We start from the raw sequence: 20,767 nt of genomic DNA, 5'->3' as shown, positions 1-20,767 counted from the left end.
AGTATAACACTGCCTCACAAATCCAAGGGAATAAAATGCATCAGCTGATATTACAAAGAGAAATTGGCTTCAAACATTCTATAACCTACTGTGTTATAAACTGGGTACCTTGAATTCTCGCTGGTTTTGCATAAACAAGATAAAAAAGACCAAATGCCCTTTAAGATATGTTTGAAAATATAAACTTTTTGAATTTTCATTCCAGTGACTATTTTCCATTTTAAATTCCAAGTGCCAATAAAAAGTTATTTCTGTTTCAGTTTTAAAAAATTAGCATTAATAACTGCTATGCAGAATATTTACAGCATCAAACCTAAATATGTGTAAAATAACTTCAGCCTGGCATGGACAGTGGGACTCAATGCAACACTGTGCTGCTGCCGGTTCTGAGTAACACCTCTACAGTCAGCAGCTTCAAAATATTTTTCGTATAGTAACTCCACTGCCTTCATAGACAATGCCTTCAGCTAAAATGTTTTTGTTCTACTACATTAGATCTTAGCTGTAGGATCTCTCTTTGCCAGCAATTTAAATGCCCAATCACAGATATTTGTTAAATACCCCTCTTGGAGAACTGAAGAGAAATTCACAGCTAAACTAACATTCTACTCTGTTAAAGCACAAGAGTTGTTTGAAGTGACAAGGAGTATTAAAATCAACTTTAGCAAAACAAAATCAAGTACAGGTTCATCATTGACTCAAATTTTGAAGGTAGGAAGGAAAAATACTAATCTGGGCTATTCCTGATTTGTTTTACAGTTTCAAAACTGTGTCCTTATACACAAACTTGTTTTGCTGAGATAAATGTCAGTGGTGTATTACAGGCAACAGTAACTCCTTTTAAATGGACAAATCTGCATTGGATTAGCTCTTAATAGAATAGTTATTGTTTACTAATCAGATCAGGGCAGTTGGATCTTACTGCCCTTTCACATTAATTTACAATTCAGGTGTCAGTGGTGAATGAAAAGGGTTAGTACCTGTTAGTCTGACAGGACAAGATTGGAGGTGCAAAGCTGTGTCCTGGTGTGCATATAGTATTTACTGTATCTATATAATTAGAGTCATCTGCAACATGTGCATGGTATATATCTGTTGAAAAGTATAAAACCTCTTTAGTTTTGGGACTACAACTGTTCTGTTAGCCTGTTGGAAACAAGAATTCAGTTTGTTAGGTGTCTTCCAGTGAAATCTGCTGTGAAACTTTCCCATAAAATCATGAGTGCAAACGAGAGAATATTTGGTTCCTTTGATACAGATGTGTTTAAGATAAATCCTGAGACTCTGACGATACTGTCTGCAAAGGCTTTATGTTTCACTAGTTCTTTTTGTGATGGTCTGATATGCAACAAGGAACTGTGTTAAAAACATGAACACAATCAACTTCTCAGAAGCCCAAGAAATCCTTTGAAAACAGGATGAGGAGAACAAGGCCTAATGGAACCAGATTGTCAATGAGCAAGACAAACTTACAGCAGGTCCAGTGGGGCCAGCACTACCATCACTTCCACGAGCACCCTGTGAGGAAAAACGTAATAAATAGTTTGAAAAAGAACTGAATATCAGAGAAAGCCACAGCAAGGGGCTGGTCATGATAACAGCCAGATGGGAATCCACTTACAGCTGGTCCAGGGGCACCTACTCTTCCTCTCTCACCAGGGAGACCACGAGCACCCTGAAAGAAAAAAAATAATTTATATCTCTTCATTGAGCACAGATACATAGATTTTTTTACTCTCCTATGTCATATTACTGTTACAATAGATTATCTAGCTAGCTGGAGTGTTGTTGATGACAAATATTGAAGAAAATGCTGGCTGAACTAAATCTATCAGATTATAATTTCCCACAGCCGCAGTGAATACTTACAGGTTGTCCTGGGGTACCATTTTCACCAGGGGCACCGGGTTCTCCCTATGAAGAAGAAAGTTTGGAGGTTTGAATTAATTAAGGATGCTTTGAACAGGTAGCACAACACCATAAGAGAGTTTTCAGCTGCTGAATCCTACTGCCTTTGTCTTCTATAGCACTGGTACCACAGTATAAAATAACAGCACATCAAGTCCTGAAGGTGCAGATACCACACTTGTCCCTGTACATAATGGAACACAGCCAAATGAATCCTTTTAGAAGAGGAGGGCCAGAGAAAGTTGTTTGACTTACCTAGCTCAGCTTTCTTCATCCCCTTTATTTATTCTGATATTTACTCCGTAATATGCATTTAGGAGATTGGGCCTGGACAGTCTACTAACTCAGATCAATCAGCAGCTGTTTTTTAACTAGAGCAGAAGCGGAATGACGCTTTCTTTTGCCTCAGGTTAAAATGACAAAGTTTCTGTTAAATAGCTGAAAATAAGGATTTGCCTCCATTATTTTTAACTTAAGACCAATAATACTGAGTATTTGAGCGACAGCCATTAAAACACAGCTCATCTCCCCTTTCGTACTGTGTTCTCAGCAGCCCTGCAATTGGTCTAGGTTGATCTACAGTGACAAGATTTGTTCTAGAGCACTTGTACCCTGAATAAACCTGAATGCACCTAGTTTTAAATGCTGCAAGGAGTGCAAGTTTTTGCCTTCATCACTGCTTTCAGCAGTTATATCATGACTGATCTTAATTTATTATGCTAGTGTTTTCCAGTTAGATTAGCACTCTTATTAGTAACTGTTCTGGACCTGATTGTTTTACCTGCTTTTAGTCTCCAGTGACTGGATAGATGGTTTGCTATCTCTTTACCGTACTTTTTTCCTGAAGCTTAACCTCTTGCAGTGATATTGGAGAACGCTATGCTACAATTAATAACTCTATAACCAAGTAGTGCTAAGCTCTTAGAAATGAGCAAGAGGGAGAATTAGTATTTGAGTTTTTCATTGTTATGTTAAAAGTTTTTGAATACAAATCTCCTAAGAATCATTCAGCAGGATAGTGTTCAAATGTGTGCTAATCTGAAGATGGTAAAAAGGACAAAGACTGAAGATCAAAAACAGCCTTAACTCAGAAAAGTACTTCATCTATCCAAATTTTTAGCAGAAAGCATTACACTGAGCATGTATCTCACACAACAGAGTTCTGTAGAAAATGAGATCTTCTCATTTTTGCATGCTTTAAAAAAAACCACCAAAGTGCAAAAATACAATCAAGAGCAGAGATAGCAAAAGTAGTCCTAAGTGCTGCTGAACAGTCAATCATCAGGAGCACAATTCTGCAGCTCTTACTTACTGTAAGTAATAACTTGACTGAGGGCTCAAGAATAAGGCCCCAGGAATGTTTTCCCATGATAAGGTACAAGTATTTGTTCTACATGGATCCACTGACTTCTAGATTATTGCAGCTCGGCAATGTTTAATGGCAACATGGAAGACTGACCAGGGGAGGACTTCACATGTCTTTCGCTAAAAAAGAGATATAAATGCATCAAATATTTTCAGATTTCATCTTTACCTTGTTGCCAGGAGTACCAGGTTGTCCCTTTTGACCATCCAGACCATTGTGTCCCTATATTGAGTAGAAAAAGTAATACTGATAAATATTTTCTCACAAATGACTATACACAAACTCTTACTCTTATAAAACCAATCCTCCCTCCCACACAAAATGATTTTCTAACATAATCTTCTCATTTTTCAAAAATAATCAGTCTCTCATATCAAGCAATATCAAAAACTTCAAGCAGGCTCATGCACTCTTACTTTCAGAGAATTTCCAGGGGTTTTCACTATGCTGCATTGTTATCAGTCTTAAATATTCAGAGAAAAGTACGTATATACTCACCCTAATTCCCTTAAAGCCAGGCAGACCAGGAGTTCCAGGGAAACCACGAGCACCCTAAAAAAACCACAATGCATAAATGATTGTCTCCCATGTTACACACTGCAGTTAAAAAGAAAGAAAATAAGTCTTTGAGTAAAATTAACAAGTAGATTTGGGTCATGATCCCTGAGGTGAGGAACACAGTCTCCAGATGCTAACCTCTCAGGTGCAGACTGGTTAGAAGACTAACAGTGATCAACCTGCTTATTCTAGTTCTGAATCTCAGAAATTTGATGCATGACCACATGACGGCACAGTTGTTTTAGCTTTCCATGCCAAGGTGCCTGCTCAGCTGCTTCTGTGTAACTCCTCACTCTGTCATTTCTGTTACTCATTACTTTTGCTTTACTGGGAATGGGGTGGGGAAACAAAAAAAAGACAACTATATGATATCCCTGAAGATAAGGGCTGACATTGGATTAATTCATATAAGGAATATTACTAGGACTGTTAAAGTGATGAATTTCAGAAATGTTGTTAGGTTTCATTGATTAGTGAATTATTTTGTATTGTATACAGTGGATCACTCCATACCTGAGGGCCAGCAACACCTCTCTCACCAGGTCTTCCAGGTTTGCCAGGGTGACCCTAAAAAAAAAGTAAAGATGCACTAAGAAGGAAAGCTACTTTTATAAAAAACCAAGATAAACTATATAAAAAATAAAATACACTGGTAAAGCTTCTCTTTTCCAGTAAATACAGGGAGTCTGTTAGCTTAAAGTTTTCTTCTCCCTGTATTCAGGAAGCTAAATAATGTATTTGGAGATGTTTTGAAGTTATCCAATTTTCTGTACATTTCCAGCATACTACATCTCTTGTACTGTAAAATAATTATTTCAGAGGTTTATTTATTCTACATATTACAGAAAAATGTAAAAGTTATGGCAAATTAAATGATTATCTTAATAATAGCCTGATTGTTAAGAGTTAAGTCATCACCCTAAAAGGGAATGAAAAACATTTAATAACCACTTACATCTTCACCAGCCTTTCCTGGCGGACCAGGGGGACCACGAGGACCCTGAGGACCCTGTGAAAAATAGATTAAGGATTACTTCAAGCATCACACTTCATCTAAGTATTTCCACTGCCTTCTGACTTGAGGTGGGGCGTAGCTGAAGCCTAATTGACTTTGCACTTTATGATTCCTATTTGAAAGAACCTGAATCTGAGTGTTCAGCTCTGTTTCTCTAACAGGATCATGCAGGAGTATCCAAACATTCAAAGATGTGCATATGGATAGGAGAAATGGGCCTAAGCATTACAAGCCTACTTCTGTGTTCCATTTTAATGCTAACAGTGTCTGTACATGAAACCTGTACTTACTGTTTGACCAGGTTCACCAGGCTCACCAGGAACACCTTGAAAACCAGGAGGACCCTGGAAGATGAGGGAAATATTGTTAGTTTTTAAACAAGCTAATTTGTGATTTTTCAGATATGTCAATGTTGGTAGGAGAGATGAGACTGTACTTACAGGGGGTCCAGATGCTCCAGGTGGGCCTCTGGGTCCCATTAAACCCTAGGGGAGAAAAATTACAAAATCTTTTTAAAAATCACCATTATATAAACTCATCTATAAGACCAATTCCTGGTATTCCTAAAATAGTGGTAAGCATTACAGTTTTCAGTGTCCAACATCCAAATCAAATTAGAGGAAGTTAAAATCTGCATGAATTTGCACAGGCAGTTCAAGTGCCAACAGTTCTTCTAAGGGCACCAGAAACTCCAGGGGGATGATTAGGAATATATCACTATGGCTGTGAACCTTGTGATTAGGCCTCTTAATCTATTCTGGCTTGTTAGCAAGTGCACTGGTTCATTCTTCTATGTACCCTCTACCATCCTGTGCAGGAACTTGCAGAGTTTAAAGATGAGGGTCATAACAGAAGTTAAAACAATGTTGTTGATATAAACCCATGCATTTTTAATTCTAGGAAAAATAACTGTTTCTGGACAGTCTGAATCATATGTGCTGCATAAAGCCTGTGAATTTCTTTACAAATTATATTTCAAAATTATTTTCCCCTCCTTTTATATCTTCCCAATCTTTTACATTTCTTCATGAAACTTAAAACATTCTCAGAGTAGCTAGGTTCTACTGCTGTTGGTCTCAGATGAACTGACTCAAAAATCAGAACTTAGAAATTGTGAAACCCCAAGTAAATCCTCATCTCCATTTCCTAATTTGTTGTCAGATATTGAGGGCACAACTTTATTAAAGATACTCCTATTTTCCTATATTTAGTATCTAAATGGATGCCAAAATATCTTCCAGAATCATTTAATATTACATTATTTTTAGAAATAAGAGACAAGTACTTGACCCAGATTAATCCTGGGCAGCCTTCATCCTGCTGCTCACCCATCAGAGGCACTTGCTGTGATGTCAGTGTGTGTGGTGAATTTAACCCTTACGTTACTATCTGTGTATCTGCTAACATTGGAAAGGCTTAGAAAGTCATGCGGAGCAGCAATAAAAACTTTAAATTACTTTTGGACATAGTATATAGTAAATTATAAGGAGTCCTCAGAATAGCCTTGTAGTAGCAAGTACTAACATTCAGCTGTTAAAAACCAAATGTGGTGACCAATTTCCTAAATAACCTGTGCAATCCAAGGATATCAAATGAGTCATTCAGCCATGGGGAAAAAATGGTTACCAACTGGAGCTGAGATGCTGAGTTACTTTCTAGGCCTGCATCTGCTTTAGAGAACAGCTTTATAATCATTCTTCTTCCTAAAACACAATCTTCTGTCTTAATATGTGTAAATTAATACTACATCTAAGTACATATGTTATCTGACATTAAATTATGAGATCCACTGATTCATAAGAATGTTAAACACATTCAAGATGAAATATGGTCTTGTAACTGTATATTTAAGTCCTAAGACTATTTAAAACATATAAATTTCAAATACATACATTGTCCTACAGCAAAAGATCAGCTTAAAATCATATATTGAGTTTGACTCAATATATGATAGGACACTAATTTTACACTATGTTTCTCATTAATACAGCTGGATTGGATTCAAAGGAAAATACTAAACACATTATGCATGCCAGTCATCAAGTGCTCTGTCATACACCTACCATAGGTCCTGGGCCAAAATCAGCTGCTTTAGATGGATCATATTGAGCAGCGAAGTTCTGTAGATGATAAAAGGTTTGGAATTAAAATACTAAAACTTTTACTTTAAAAAGTATTGTTAATCAACATTCTACGTTGTCTGACTTGTCACACTTCCTACAGCATGTATGCTATACAGCATACACGCAACCTAGTAAACATAGCTCTATTATAATTACATTTCTTTTCACATGTTTCCAAATATACTTGATATTACTGAGAAGCCCCTTCAAACAGTGGCCTCAAATACCTATGCAGAAGTGATGGAGTGGCACTGCAATAGCATGAACTCAAAATTAAGAATGTAAACTTGGTGCACATTCAAAATTGCAATCTTTCTTTAAACTTTCAAATTGCTCTGCTTAATTTTCAATAAGGGAACTTATGCATGTTTTTTCACTGCTTTGCTTAAGCAAAATTCATGTACCAGCCCTGACAGATGGAGTAACCCCTTCAGCTTCAATAAGATCTGAGGAGCAGGCAGTCTCAGAAACTGCAATGGTTTGTTAATATTTTGTCAAGATGGAAAAAGTTCTACATGACACAATTGAAAATCCTTTTCTTGCCTTTTAATCTGTTTAATTGGTTTATCAGCATATTAAAATAAGAAAAATTAATGAAAGTAGTTTTAGATTTGCAAATAGGAAAATAAACTACTGCTATCCACATTGAAGGCAAAATAGTATTTTTCCATGCAAAAGAATTTACTAAACTTGATCAATATATCACTGTCTTCATCTTCACGCTGCCTATGCAAGCTAATGTCTAACAAAGAGTTAAATTCTGCAGAGAATATATATAATGGACACTTGTGCAGAAAGTGTGTACATGACACAATCAATTTATGTTTTGCAGCATGAATGCAGATAGAAATGAAAAAATTCTAACAGAATATACTCTAGAATTCTACAGGACTTTTAAGTATTGATTTTTAGCCTAAGGGGTAGTCTTCTTCAGCTTTTTCCAATACAGTTGCTGTCTCTTGAATCCAGCTTAACAGCACTGGCTTCATTAAGTTGAATCCTAACCCATAGACATTATGACTGTGTAAATTTAATGCTAATTAACAGGGTTGCTTTGCTCCTCTCCGTAAGTCCCTGCTGAATACAGAGTCCAAATTTTCCATGGAACATATACACACCAAGGAAAGTTTCATTGGAACTGGGACCACCAATTTCTTAAGGCTCACAAGTGAATATTTCTTCTACTCTCCAATGCAACATCAGTGTTTTACAGCAGATATACATTTTGCCTTAGTCACTAAGCACAGATTATCAGTATTGGTAATAGAAAGTTCGGATGCCTTACTCCGCCAAGACCTGGAGGACCCGGGGGCCCTGGAGGACCCGGTACTCCATCTTCACCATCTTTGCCTGGTGAACCTGGTGGACCCTAGAGGCACAAAGAAGATTATAAAGTGAACTTTAGAAGTGGCTCAAGAAACCTCTGATGTGGTAACTTCATTAACAATTAGGCATCTAGCACACACCATACAGCAGTGCTATATAGGCAGTTTCAATAAATGCTTAACTTGAGAAAAGAAGTATAGCCTGATTTTTTGTTGCCTCTTCATACCTCATATCATATATATACTGGAGCTTTATATCTGAGAAGATTTATGGGGAAGATATTGGATTTATGCTACCAAAGTATGATCTCCAAATTGGGCAATTTCATCTTAAGCAACCAGTTTTGGACATATAAACCACTAGCAACCCATGTGGACCCATAGACATCCTCAAGTTGTGGCAACTGAGGTGAAGTATTTAATTTGTTTACTAATTTGGACACAGTTCAGTGCTAAATGAAATCCTTAACAAATGGATTTCTAAAGCACCAGGATTAGACTTCCTACCTTCAGGACAAAGCATGTGTCTCATTTCATTAAATAAATTTAGTTAGTGGTAACCTAAAGGAGATATCCAGTTGACCACAGAGATATAATCTTCCTAATAGTTCCCTTTACACTTGTCAGCATACTACCATCTTAAATCTTCAAGAGCTCCCTATCAGTACTGTGGCATTTTCTTTTTCAGAAGATACAAAAAAACCCACATAACTACACACTACCCAGATAAATATGTGAATTTCAGAATACCACTTCACAAAAAGCAATAAGATACCAACATGAATGAACAGTACAATTAAATTGTTCTCAGGTGTCCTCATTTATGGTCACTTTTACAATAGCCTTTAACAGTACAAATTCTGCTTTGACTAATAGAAGGTAGATGACAAATGCCTAGCTGCCAATAAGAGAGCTTTACCAATCAATCTTTGGAGGCACAGAAAATGAATGATCCTCAAAATTGGCTTTGTTTATCCAGGTTTTATATAAAGGGCTTATCCATATTCCATATTGTTCAAAGACAACATCTTTATGTGTCAGCTTTTCCCTCTACATTTCCATGCACTATTTCCATGGAGAGCAACTGGAAAAACATTTTTCAAACCATCACTTGGAGTGCTAGGCTGCCATATGATCTCAAACACATCTGCTCGGACACAATGACCATAATCAGGTTGATGAGGTATTGCCAGGGCAGAATTTGGTACAAATGGAACTTGATTTATTTTTTGATAAAATTGTACATGCATGCTTCCATTGGTACATTAATTTAATCTCAAAGATGCCTAAACTTATTTTTTCCTACTGTTCTTCCAACAACTGCTGTTCAAAGTTCACAGACAAAAGGAATGTAAATCTAATTCCTTACCCTTTCTCCCTGTGGCCCTTTGTCTCCTCTAGGGCCCTGCCAGAAAAAAATAACACTTAATGAGTTCCCATGGAGGTTTTCCACGACAATTCAGGGAAACAGAAACATTAAGAATAATTAGTGTACATGAAAAAGTGAAAGAAGACCGCACATCAGGTCCAATACCTATTTTGCACAGACAGCATATTCTTTTTCCACAATCAGCTACTGGAAATAGATTATTGCCTGTCTCTACTGTGTGAATTGAAATTATCACTGCACAGACCACAGAAGAACTCACAAAGTTGGTTTTCATCTCTACTGAGTAACTAGTTCTAATTTAACAGTAGGAACTCTGATAAGTGAAATAGAATCTATTTGGCTCTTAAGACCTGTATATGTATTGCTGTACTATTCAATTAATGCAAATCTTTCCAAAGGAACTCTGTTTAACTAAGAATGCTACTTTGATGTAGTTTAGTTTTTGGTAGGCTTAGATCTGCTTATGAGTAAAGCACCTCTAATTTGAATTATTTGAATTCACCTTGGTATTAAGATGTTGCACTGCTTCTTCCCCATTTTCTACTACCTATTCATCTTAGTGCTATTGCTATTTTCAGGGAACTCTGCAAATAATGAATATAGTCAGTTTTCCTTTTATCTAATATTCAACAAAATATGAATCTGCTGAAGATTATCTGATACCATCTCCATTTCCACACAAGAAAAATAAAAATGCTTACCTTCCGCCCTACAGGTGCCTGGAAAAATAAAGAAGAGAATTAAAAAAGTTAAAATTGCTTAGTATCATCTTCTTACATAACTGTACTTTTTCTCAATAAAGTATATTTAAGTATGCCCTATGGTTTTAAATTACTATGAAGGCTAGAAACTTATATATAGCAAAGATGCATGTAACTACTTTAAAACATTCTGTTGAAGACTGAAAATTTTATAGCTGTTGCAGCCTAAAATGTTGGCTAAAAAAAAAGAAAAGGCACACCTGAGCTCTTTCATAATCCTTCCATGCAATGAAATTTAGAGTATAAAATTGGCTTTAAAGTAGAGTCATCTCCAACCCAAACTGCCAGGTACAATGTCCAAACACCACTGACTCGTTACTTTCTCCTCATGGTCTCTACACCTATGAAGGCAGTCTCCTAAAAGGGCCGTCCCACTTGTGAATTCGGGGTGGGTACCTTTCCAAGCAGTCCCTTCAGGATTTAATCACCATCTTTCCATGACCATCTTGAAATGAATGTTAGAAAGTAATACCACCACAAGAAAAGAAGCCTAGCCTGTTAATTGGAGTATTACACACTAGATAGAAAAATTATACTGACCTGACTTACATCTGCAGAAAGAAGGGAAAGAAAAAAAAGAAGAAAAGAGAGATAATTAGAGCAGGGATTCAGTTATTTTACAAGTTTTACATTTCAATGCTTTTAATTAAAAATGCATTATGTTTATTTTCTCAATGTAATAAACATTTTTACTGTAATTTCTTACTTTTAAGATGATTCTCTTAGACTGGAAAGACTCACAGGTGAAATTGCCATGTATTTCAAACTCAAAATGGACTTGCTAGTGAAATTTAAACAAGTAGTAATATGATTGATGCAGTAAAAAGGCAGATACCATCGGTAAACTTGCTTTCAATATGCTTAAACATACCTCTCTAGAAACAAAAGCATCTATGTATTTTCACATACATGTATGTGTAACAGATTAATAAGTCCAAACCAGCTGATATGTGTGAAGATGTTAAATTGTAGGAGTAATATAAATTTTATTCTACATGGCCCCATCACACTTTCTATGGAGAACAGTTCTAGCCAAATTTACGTAATTCCACCATTTCCTGTAAAAATGTGTAACAGGGGACACTTTGAAGTTATTAAATACCAAATGGCAAATAACTTCATCTCTATATGTTATGTACTCCTAAGTATCTTATTGTTCATTAGTTGGAGATATGAATTTTCTGAATTTCTTAATTTACAATTAAAAATGTATTTTGGCTTAAACTTTCCATAGTAAAAATGTCTCACATCACACTTGAATGCCAGCAGTTTGACATTATCCCTAACTAGCAAGTTGTTGGAGACTTTTTCCACAATGTGTCACTTTAGCAATGTAGAACCACACTAAATTCAGCCGATTCGTACAGTCCAGCAAAAGGTAACACTGCTGAAGTGCTGAAAGCACTGAAATACCGTGGTAGTATACAGCGATTGCCTGTGCTAACGCAAGATAAAATTAAAGCCATTACTGCCCCCAGGTGACGGTGACACTGACAGTGGCGAATACTCAAACTCATTGCGGGAAGCGCGGGGGCGTCGCTTCGGGGACTCCCACACCAACAGCTCCGTCTCCTTAGCGGAGGCGCTGCTACCGTCCGGTCACCGGCGGTGGGTGGCGGGATGTCCCCAGAATGCCCCACTAGAACAGCCTCCTCAGGCATTACCTGGGCCACGGCAACCGCGCTGCCCACCGCCCCGGCCACTGCGCTGCCCACTGCCCCGGCCCCCTCGGGCATCCCCCGGGCCACGGCCACCGCGCTGCCCACCGCCCCGGTCCTCTCGCCGGGGGAGAGCCGGGACGCAGCTGGGGCACCTTCCCGAGGGCTCCCAACGCCAGGAGAGGGCAGAGCACGGCTGCTTCATCCCTCCTCCGCTCTGGAACTCGGCCAAAGCCCAGGTCAAAGGCAGTTAGAGGCACGGTGGCCAGCGGCTCGGGGGGCACTTCCCAGGGCGCTGTACCGCGGAGAAGCGGGGGAGCTTCTGCCCCAGCCGAGTCCGCGGGGCGCGCTTCTCTCCCGCAACAGTGTGTGCACGTGTGTGGGTGCGCTTTTCCCTCTGAGATGGTGGGTAAATCCTCTGGCAGCGAGAGCTGGGGATCCGCACTGCACCCTCGGGGAGCCGCGCTCTTTTCGCACTATAGTGGAGCAATACTGCTTTCCCGCCTCCCTCCTCCTGCCTCGTATGGTCCTCCTCTCTAGAGATCCCCTGCGGGCGCGCTCAGCGTTCGGGAGCGCCCCGGAGGAGCCGGAACAGCTCAGTCCCACCGCGATGGATCGGAGTCGGAGGCTCCCGGGGCGCCGCAGCGGCCTCAAGCCGCCCGCAGGGGGCGCCGCCGCGCGCGGGGGATCGGGACGGCGGGTCCCGCACGGAGCCCCCGCGCCGCCTCCTCGGGGGGAGGGAAGGGCTGAACCGCTGCTCTCCCGCTCCCCTGCTTCGGAAAGCGCGTCTGAAGTCTCACGAAAATGCAGCCTGGGACTTTCCGCTCGGCGCAAGCCTTCCAGCATCTGCGCTGGAGATAGGGCTTTGCGTTCCCCTTTAGGCACGAGCCTGTCTAGGGAGGTTATTCTTTTTTTTTCTTTTTCTTTTTCGTAGGGGAGGATCTCATTGGACTTTTGCCATCTTTTTCTGAGGGAAAGAAAGAAGCTAGATTCTAATCTGGGACGGAGGTGGCAGTTTATGAGCTGGTCTCTACCGCTCGGGAAGCGGCAGCTTCCCTCACACTACCGTCCGTGAGGATGGCGTCAAGACAGAGCGCTGCAGCCAGACAGCCACCCCTGCCACCACCCCGCCGTAAACAAGCGGAAAGCACTTACGTTGGCCTGTTGCTAGGTATGAAGTTACTGCGAGCAGCAACCAAATCCGTGTATCCACAAAGCTGAGCATGTCTAGTTGCAAGACATGCAGACTCCTTGTGGTGCCGAGTCGATTGGTTAGCTATCGCCTGTGGGACGCAGGCATACAGTCTCGAGGAGTAACTCCAACCTTAGCGGAAACCTGCTGTCCGGGTCGCTAAATTAACCCAGCCCCGGTCCGCCCTACTTATACCGCAGGAGGGTCCCGGCGCCGCCCAGCCCGTCACGTGCCCGTGTCTCCGGCCCTCCGCGGCAGCCTTGGCAGCGGTACCGACGGGGGGGCGGCGACGGTAAATTGGTTCCATGCTTTGAGGACGTGGACACTTTGAGGCTTTCGGAAGGAAAATCTGACTCGTCGTCTGCTTTTTTTCCCCTTTTCTTTCTTGCTTTTTTTTCCCCCTCAGTCGTCCCCCGCCCCTCTCGCCCCGCTTTTGTGGGAGCGCGTCCGGGAGCCTCGCCGGGCAGCCGGCTGGCAGCGCCCCGACGGCGTTCAAAGCGGGAGCTGTCCAGGGCCTGCGGAGCCTCACGCCCCGCGGGGAAGCGGCCGGGCGAGCCGCGAGAAGGCCGAGTCCCCCATTCAACCTCTCTCCGTCGTCCCACTGCAACCAAAGGCAAAAGGAGACGCTGCCCCCATCCCCGGACCCTGTAGCCCGACCCTTCTGGCACTGTTACCCCGGTCCCACGCCCCTCGTGTTTCCCTGCGGACAGCGAGTGCCGGGGGCACCGACAGCTCCTCATCCCGCTCGCAGCGGCCGCGGAGGAGCCCGTTCGCGTCCCGGCGCTTTACTTTCCCCGGGGATGCGTCTCGGGATAGGGTGCGGACAGAGAGCCGCCAGACTCCTCTCCCGGCTTAGCAGCCGCTCGGTCACTATGTGTGTAAGAGGGGAGCCCGGGGTGCCCCGCAGCCGCCGAGCTCTCCCGAGCGCTGCCCGCCTCCCGCCCTGCTGGACGGGGCTCTCCGGGCGAAGGGAGGAGGATGGGTACTCCGGGCAGCTCCCCTCCCCGACGGCCACCCGCCCAGCCAGCTGAGGGAAGGTTGGCGGGGTTGTTTGCCACGTCTGCCGGCAGCCGGCTTCTCCCTGTCGGGGGGAGGGGGCTAAGGGAGCGATGTGAGAGGACCTGCCCGCGCTGTGCCTCAGGGGCTGGCTCCGACGGGCCGCCCCTCGCGGCAGGCAGCGGAGCCCCATCGTCCCCTCCGGGCACCTCTGCCCCGGGACGGGGATTGGGGCGCTGCAGTCACTTGGGGTCGCCCATCCCGGCCCCCGCGACAGCGGGGAGCTGACGTGGTCCCTCCGGCCAGGCCAAGCGGCGGCCTCGGCCAGTCCCCTCCCCGCCCAGAGGCTCCTCCAAGGCGGGCAGCCCCTCCCAAGCTTCCTCTGCTCCCCGAAGGGAGTCCCGGGCAGAGGTAACTGGCGAAGACAAACAGGAGCCCCGCCTCAGGACGTGGGGCCTCTCCGGGGCCGAAAAGGCGAGGAGAGCCCCCGTCCTCGCTCCCCTTCCCTCCCCCATCACGGGCTGTGGTCGCTGAGCAGGCGGATGCTGCTCAGGCACACCAGAGAGTCTCCGCAGCCCCCGCGCTGACGGGAGAGCCGCGACGGAGGGAGCGGGAGGGCTCCCGGAGCGAGGCGGCACCGCCTCCTGATCACCCCTGAGCCAAGCGCAGCTCGTCCCCCTCGCAGCCGGTCCTAGAGGACGTGCCGGAGTGTATCCAGCCCCTATTTATCAGTTGCCTCCGGGGGGACGTGTAGAGAAAGCATGGGAAAGATGGGACATGGCAGCCCACCTGAGAGAGGACCCCACAGGAGCTGCCCAGCGGCACTTCCAGCACGGGCACCGCCGAAAGCAGCATCCCTGCGTGCCGGGAGAGCAGTGCTCAGCTGAACAGCCTGCCTGAAGCCATCTCCGCGGACGGGACGGTTCCTCGCTATCCAGAGTACCCATGAAAGAAAAAAGCCTACAGTTTGGATAGGAAAAAACCACAGTATTCGGAAAAGGTCGTCTGACGAAGTAAGCCTGACCACAAAATAGGAGCGCAAGGAATTATGACAGATTGAAACATTGTAATAAAATTATATGGCATAAACGGTACATGAGTACTCCTTCAGATTATCTTGCATGTGAATGGCATCAATTTAGATCAAGAAGGATTTTAAATTAACCTGGACAGTGAAGATAACGGCTGGAAAGTTTATACCAACATAAACCCAAAGTAGCTTAGTGAGCTTCAAACAAGATAAAATAATAAATGAAATTAGACCAAAGCACTGATGTCCCAGCATTTCCTGGCACCACTTCCAGTGAACAGTGTTTTCGTTTATTCGGACTTGTTCCTTGAAATCAGTCATTGACTCTACAGTCAGAGTTTTTCTTCATTTTGACTGTGCTGCATCAACAGAACAGTTATTGACTGATTAAAATAGTAATTAGACTGTTTTGAGATAAAATCTAATTGAATATGTATAAACCTACTTTATGCATGTTTTCAAGAAATAATAGCCTTTTTCTAATAATGGAATAGTCTGATGGTGCAGGAATGCAGACACATGTATCCTGACCAAATCAAACTAAACCACTATTCCCCTCTATCCTGGCTATGAAGTTTCCCCTAGGAAAGACAAGCCCCCAACCTAAAGAAAGGAAAAGTTCTGCAAAGATGTAGATTTTCAGCTACCATGCCTGTCATAAAGGCTGAGAGAGACACATAGCAAAAATCTCAACAGCACATAAAAGCAGTTGAGATGATATAAAACTCTTTAAGCTTCCAAAGCTTCCAATTCTCGGTGTGGTCCAGCCAATTCAGGATTTGTGCATATGGACAGGAAAAGGAAAAGAGAGTTAACAAAAGAATAATTCATTGGTATGGCTCTCTCCCCATGCCTACCTGTCTTTTTTTCAGCAGTCCACCAGGGTGAAAAATCCATAACTGAAGTTCTCCAGGACCGATATCTTTGGCATAACAATCTCATATGTATACCTGATCTTTGGAACCTATGAAGTCCTTGGCCATTTTCTTCACTATCAGTCACCTGTAGCCTTCACATTTTGAGGAAAGCCGAGGAAGGAAAAAGAGGAATCTCTTTCACCTCGCACTGATTCAATCCAACACCAAATGATTTTAGTAAAAACAAAATAATCTAATGATGGTTAGAATGCTTTCTCTGTATCAACACACACATTAATGGATGTGTGTAGATAGATTATAAATGAGTTGGTGATGCAGTAACAAGTTCTGGTATACCAAGCTTGTACCACTGTTGGTCAGCATATTGCTAAAGTGGGGATGAAATCACAATATTAAAAAGTTTTCCATTGCATCTTTATGACATAGCACTGTGAATGGACAGATACAGAGCCTCAGCTCCTGGGGACTTCCAGAATTTTCTTTATGAGAGACCAGAAAACAAAATTACAATGTGCACCACTTGTAGCAGGTCTACTCATTCCTACAAATTTTCAACAGGCTTGGGAGTGATAAGATTAAGGACTCACAACTACATGAGCCAAGTACGCACTGGAAAATGCCAGAGGTAGAAATCAGTGGAGCAATTAAAAGTAAGCAAACAAGATCATGGGTTGTATTTGTGTGAAAATGTATTTGCATGGAATGTTGTGGATGATATCATATAAAGCTCTAATTATTGCTTGATATATATTTGATATATATTAAATATATATTATATTATTATACCAATCAAAATCACACAGGAAATATTAGAGGAGACTGACAAATCACTGATACCTTGCCTTGAAATCAATTACTGAAAAAGTTTGCTGCACAATCAAAAAAACCCATGAAATAAACCATCAACCATAACCGCTTATAGCAGGTGAGAAAAGAATCAGTCTTTTTGTTATCTTGAGTTCCTGAGTTTCAATTAGCATAATAATAAATAGTAGTTTTTCATATCAAGTGATAATTTTCAGCTACAACAAAGAGTACTCATAATTACTCATAACTCACAATTTAAAGGAAAGAAATCTGTCTCAATAAAGGAAGCACCTTTAACATGATCCTTCATTATGTGAATACCACTTGATATGGATACCAACAGTCATAAATAAGCAGCAGTGCAAGTAAAGGCTTGTTTGAGACTGCAACTCACTGAAGTTAGCTTCTGAAGTAACTAAATCCCCACAGGCAGTGGGTGTAGTTATCTAGTGCATTTAAATCCCACTTTGAAAAATGAGGCAGCATGCAGACATAAATCATAATCAGCAACAAAACTCCCCTGCCAGCCTAGGCTTTTCCATGAGTAAAACTTGTCACCCCCTATCATCCTGATATGCTTTCATCTCCTACAGCAGCTATGGACAGATCTCTGTTCTGCTTCAGGTGGAGTTAGAATCCCTCATTCTGGAAGGAGGATGCAGAGAAAATCATATATGTTAATTACTTTTGGATGTCCTCATAACCTTCTACTCCCTATTCACTGAAAAGATAAGTAAGATCTCCTGCTGCAAACTAGGAAAGGGTCTTAGAATGTCTGAGTACAAGTACTCATGGCATATGCTCATATCACAGAGGAAAATGTGATATCTCCTTGTATGCTCTGTATCATCAGCTCAGGACAAGATTTGCATGGTCATCCCTTGCAAAGTCCAATCTCACTGTACAGACACTTGATCATCAGAGATGTCTGAGTGAGAACAGATGGAAAAGAAAACTGCAGTGGAGAATGCATATCATAGCTTGTACAGGAGTGTTCTTTTTTCAGTTTGCTCTGAGTCAATTTAGTTTGCCTTATCTGCTTTCAAATTCATAACTTATCCCTCATCTTAGTGTTGCCACATTCCAGATTATTTCTGACTCGTGTTGCCCAGCTGAACTCTCATTGCTTTGTTTCCAGATTCTTATATTTCTCAGCTTTTTCCATGTTGCTGGAACTGCCGCCCCTATTGCAGGGAAGAGCTCTACTGAAGGGAAACACACAAGCTTGCTCTCCCTATTTCAGGCACAAACATGAGTTTGGGACAAGAGGAATGGCATTCTTGATATTTATGCCGAATTTAAGTTTGCTTTCTCTTTGTTCAACCAAGATCGGAACAATATCTCAAGAATAGGAGAAAAGCATACCTTGATGTCAAACATTTCAGGTTCTGAGAATTTCTGTATCAAAAGCTTCAAAGCAAGCTTCTTACCATTGAAAGGTTAGCAAAAAGTAGACCACCTTTAAAGGGATATCTCATAGTCAGTGGGTGAAATTCTATCTTGTTATTAGAATCATAGAATCATAGAATCATAGAATCATAGAATCATAGAATCGATTGGGTTGGAAAAGACCTCCAAGATCATTGAGTCCAACCCTTGGTCCAACTCTAGTCCATTTACTAGATCATGGCACCCAGTGCCACGTCCAATCTGTGTTTAAAAATCTCTAGGGATGGGGAATTCACCACCTCTCTGGGCAGCCCATTCCAATGCCTGATTACTCTCTCTGTAAAGAATTTTTTTCTGATATCCAACTTAAATTTCCCCTGGCAGAGCTTAAGCCTGTGCCCCCTTGTCCTATTGCTGAGTGCCTGGGAGAAGAGACCAGCCCCCACCTGGCTATAACTTCCCTTCAGGTAGTTATAGACAGTGATGAGGTCATCTCTGAGCCTCCTCTTCTCCAGGCTAAACAACCCCAGCTCCCTCAGCCTCTCTCCATAGGACTTGTGCTCCAGTCCCTTCACCAGCCTTGTTGTTCTTCTCTGGACCCGCTCCAGCACCTCAATATCCTTTCTGAACTGAGGGGCCCAGAACTGAACACAGTACTCAAGGTGTGGCCTCACCAATGCAGAGTCCAGGGGAAGGATCACTTCCCTGGTCCTGCTGGTCACGCTATTTTTGATACAGGACAGGATCCCATTGGCCTTCTTGGCCACCTGGGCACACTGTTGACTCATGTTGAGCTTCCTGTCAATTAGTACTCCAAGGTCCCTTTCTGCCTGGCTGCTCTCCCGCCACTCTGTGCCCAGCCTGTGGCGCTGCAGGGGGTTGTTGTGGCCAAAGTGCAGGACTTGGCACTAGGCCTTGTTGAACTTCATCCCATTGGAATCAGCCCATCTCTCAAGTCTATCCAGATCCCTCTGCAGACCCCTCCTGCCTTCCAGCAGGTCGACACTCCCTCCCAACTTGGTGTCATCAGCAAATTTGCTGATGATGGACTCAATCCCCTCATCTAAATCATCAATAAAGACGTTAAACAGGACTGGACCCAATACAGACCCCTGGGGAACACCACTGGTGACCGGCCGCCAGCTGGATGCAGCTCCGTTCACCAGCACTCTCTGGACCCGACCCTCCAGCCAGCTCTTAACGCAGGAGAGGGTACACTTGTCCAGGCCATGGGCTACCAGCTTTTTCAGGAGTATATTATGGGAGACAGTGTCAAAGGCCTTGCTGAAGTCCAGATAGACCACATCCACAGCCTTCCCCTCATCCACCAGGTGGGTCACCTGATCGTAGAAAGAGATCAGGTTGGTCAGACAGGACCTGCCCCTCCTAAACCCATGTTGGCTGGGTCTAATCCCTTGTCCACCCTGAAGGTACTGTGTGATTGCACTCAGGATGAACTGCTCCATAACCCTGCCAGGCATGGAGGTCAGGCTGACAGGCCTGTAGTTGCCAGGGTCCTGCTTGCAGCCCTTTTTGTGGATTGGGGTGACATTCACCAGCCTCCAATCATCTGGGACCTCCCCAGAGAGCCAGGACTGTTGGAAGATGATGGAGAGTGGTTTGGCAAGCTCTTCTGCCAGCTCCTTCATCACCCTGGGATGGATCCCATCTGGTCCCATAGACTTGTTAGGATCCAGCTGGCTCAGTAAGTCAGTCACTATTTCCTCCTGGAATACAGGAGGGGTATTCAGCTCCCTCTCCCTGTCCACCAGCTCCAGAGGTCAGTTGTCTTGAGGGCCACCTGTCTTACTGGTGAAAACTGAGGCAAAGTAGGTGTTAAGTACCTCAGCCTTCTCCTCATCTTCCTTAACTATATTTCCTTGCCCCTCCTTTTGTTATTAATGTATTTATAAAAGGACTTTTTGTTATCCCTAACTGAAATAGCCAAATTTACTTCAAATTCCACTTTTCTTTCCCTAATTTTTTTCCTGCATGACCTAGCTCTATCTGTAAATTCTTCGTAAGTAGCCAGCCCTTTTTTCCATAGTCTGTAAATTTTCTTTTTATCCCTGATTTCTTGCAGAATCTCCCTATTTAACCAAGCCTTTGTTCCTGACTGTTGGGGATATCTCAAAGATGCTGAAGTGGGAAATCCTTTCTTACAGGACTGACAGTGAAGATACCAGGAAGGCATTAGCCTGCCTATGAAAGCATCAGTGCACTAAAAAGAGGTGGGAAAAACAGGGATATGTGAGAATGAAAAACTATCTCCAACTACATCCTAATCTGATTTTCTTCTCTAGACTGATGATTGGAAAATATTTTTACTTAATAATTCTTACCTCTAATATGTTGTTTTCCCATAATTAGC

At 42.7% G+C, this 20,767-nt stretch overlaps 1 protein-coding gene across 1 annotated transcript in view; it reads right to left on the bottom strand.

Moving 5' to 3' along the window:
* The window catches only part of COL1A2 (collagen type I alpha 2 chain), a 38,464-nt gene extending 24,991 nt beyond the window's left edge, over positions 1 to 13,473 (bottom strand). Inside the window, exons 1-15 of the mRNA XM_071560725.1 lie at positions 13,260 to 13,473; positions 10,987 to 10,997; positions 10,387 to 10,404; positions 9,665 to 9,700; positions 8,256 to 8,339; positions 6,911 to 6,967; positions 5,288 to 5,332; positions 5,138 to 5,191; positions 4,788 to 4,841; positions 4,346 to 4,399; positions 3,773 to 3,826; positions 3,443 to 3,496; positions 1,870 to 1,914; positions 1,622 to 1,675; positions 1,474 to 1,518 (exon numbers count right to left, since the gene is read on the bottom strand). Of these exons, the coding sequence (XP_071416826.1) occupies positions 1,474 to 1,518; positions 1,622 to 1,675; positions 1,870 to 1,914; positions 3,443 to 3,496; positions 3,773 to 3,826; positions 4,346 to 4,399; positions 4,788 to 4,841; positions 5,138 to 5,191; positions 5,288 to 5,332; positions 6,911 to 6,967; positions 8,256 to 8,339; positions 9,665 to 9,700; positions 10,387 to 10,404; positions 10,987 to 10,997; positions 13,260 to 13,329 (735 nt within the window). The 5' untranslated portion in view covers positions 13,330 to 13,473. The remainder of the gene's footprint in view (positions 1 to 1,473; positions 1,519 to 1,621; positions 1,676 to 1,869; positions 1,915 to 3,442; positions 3,497 to 3,772; positions 3,827 to 4,345; positions 4,400 to 4,787; positions 4,842 to 5,137; positions 5,192 to 5,287; positions 5,333 to 6,910; positions 6,968 to 8,255; positions 8,340 to 9,664; positions 9,701 to 10,386; positions 10,405 to 10,986; positions 10,998 to 13,259) is intronic.
* Between the last annotated feature and the right edge of the window lie 7,294 nt (positions 13,474 to 20,767).

This window comes from Pithys albifrons, chromosome 7 (assembly GCF_047495875.1).
Source record: "Pithys albifrons albifrons isolate INPA30051 chromosome 7, PitAlb_v1, whole genome shotgun sequence".
Taxonomy (NCBI): Eukaryota; Metazoa; Chordata; class Aves; order Passeriformes; family Thamnophilidae; genus Pithys; species Pithys albifrons.
Note: the sequence above shows the minus strand (reverse complement) of the source record. Positions and strands in the feature narration are given on the sequence as shown.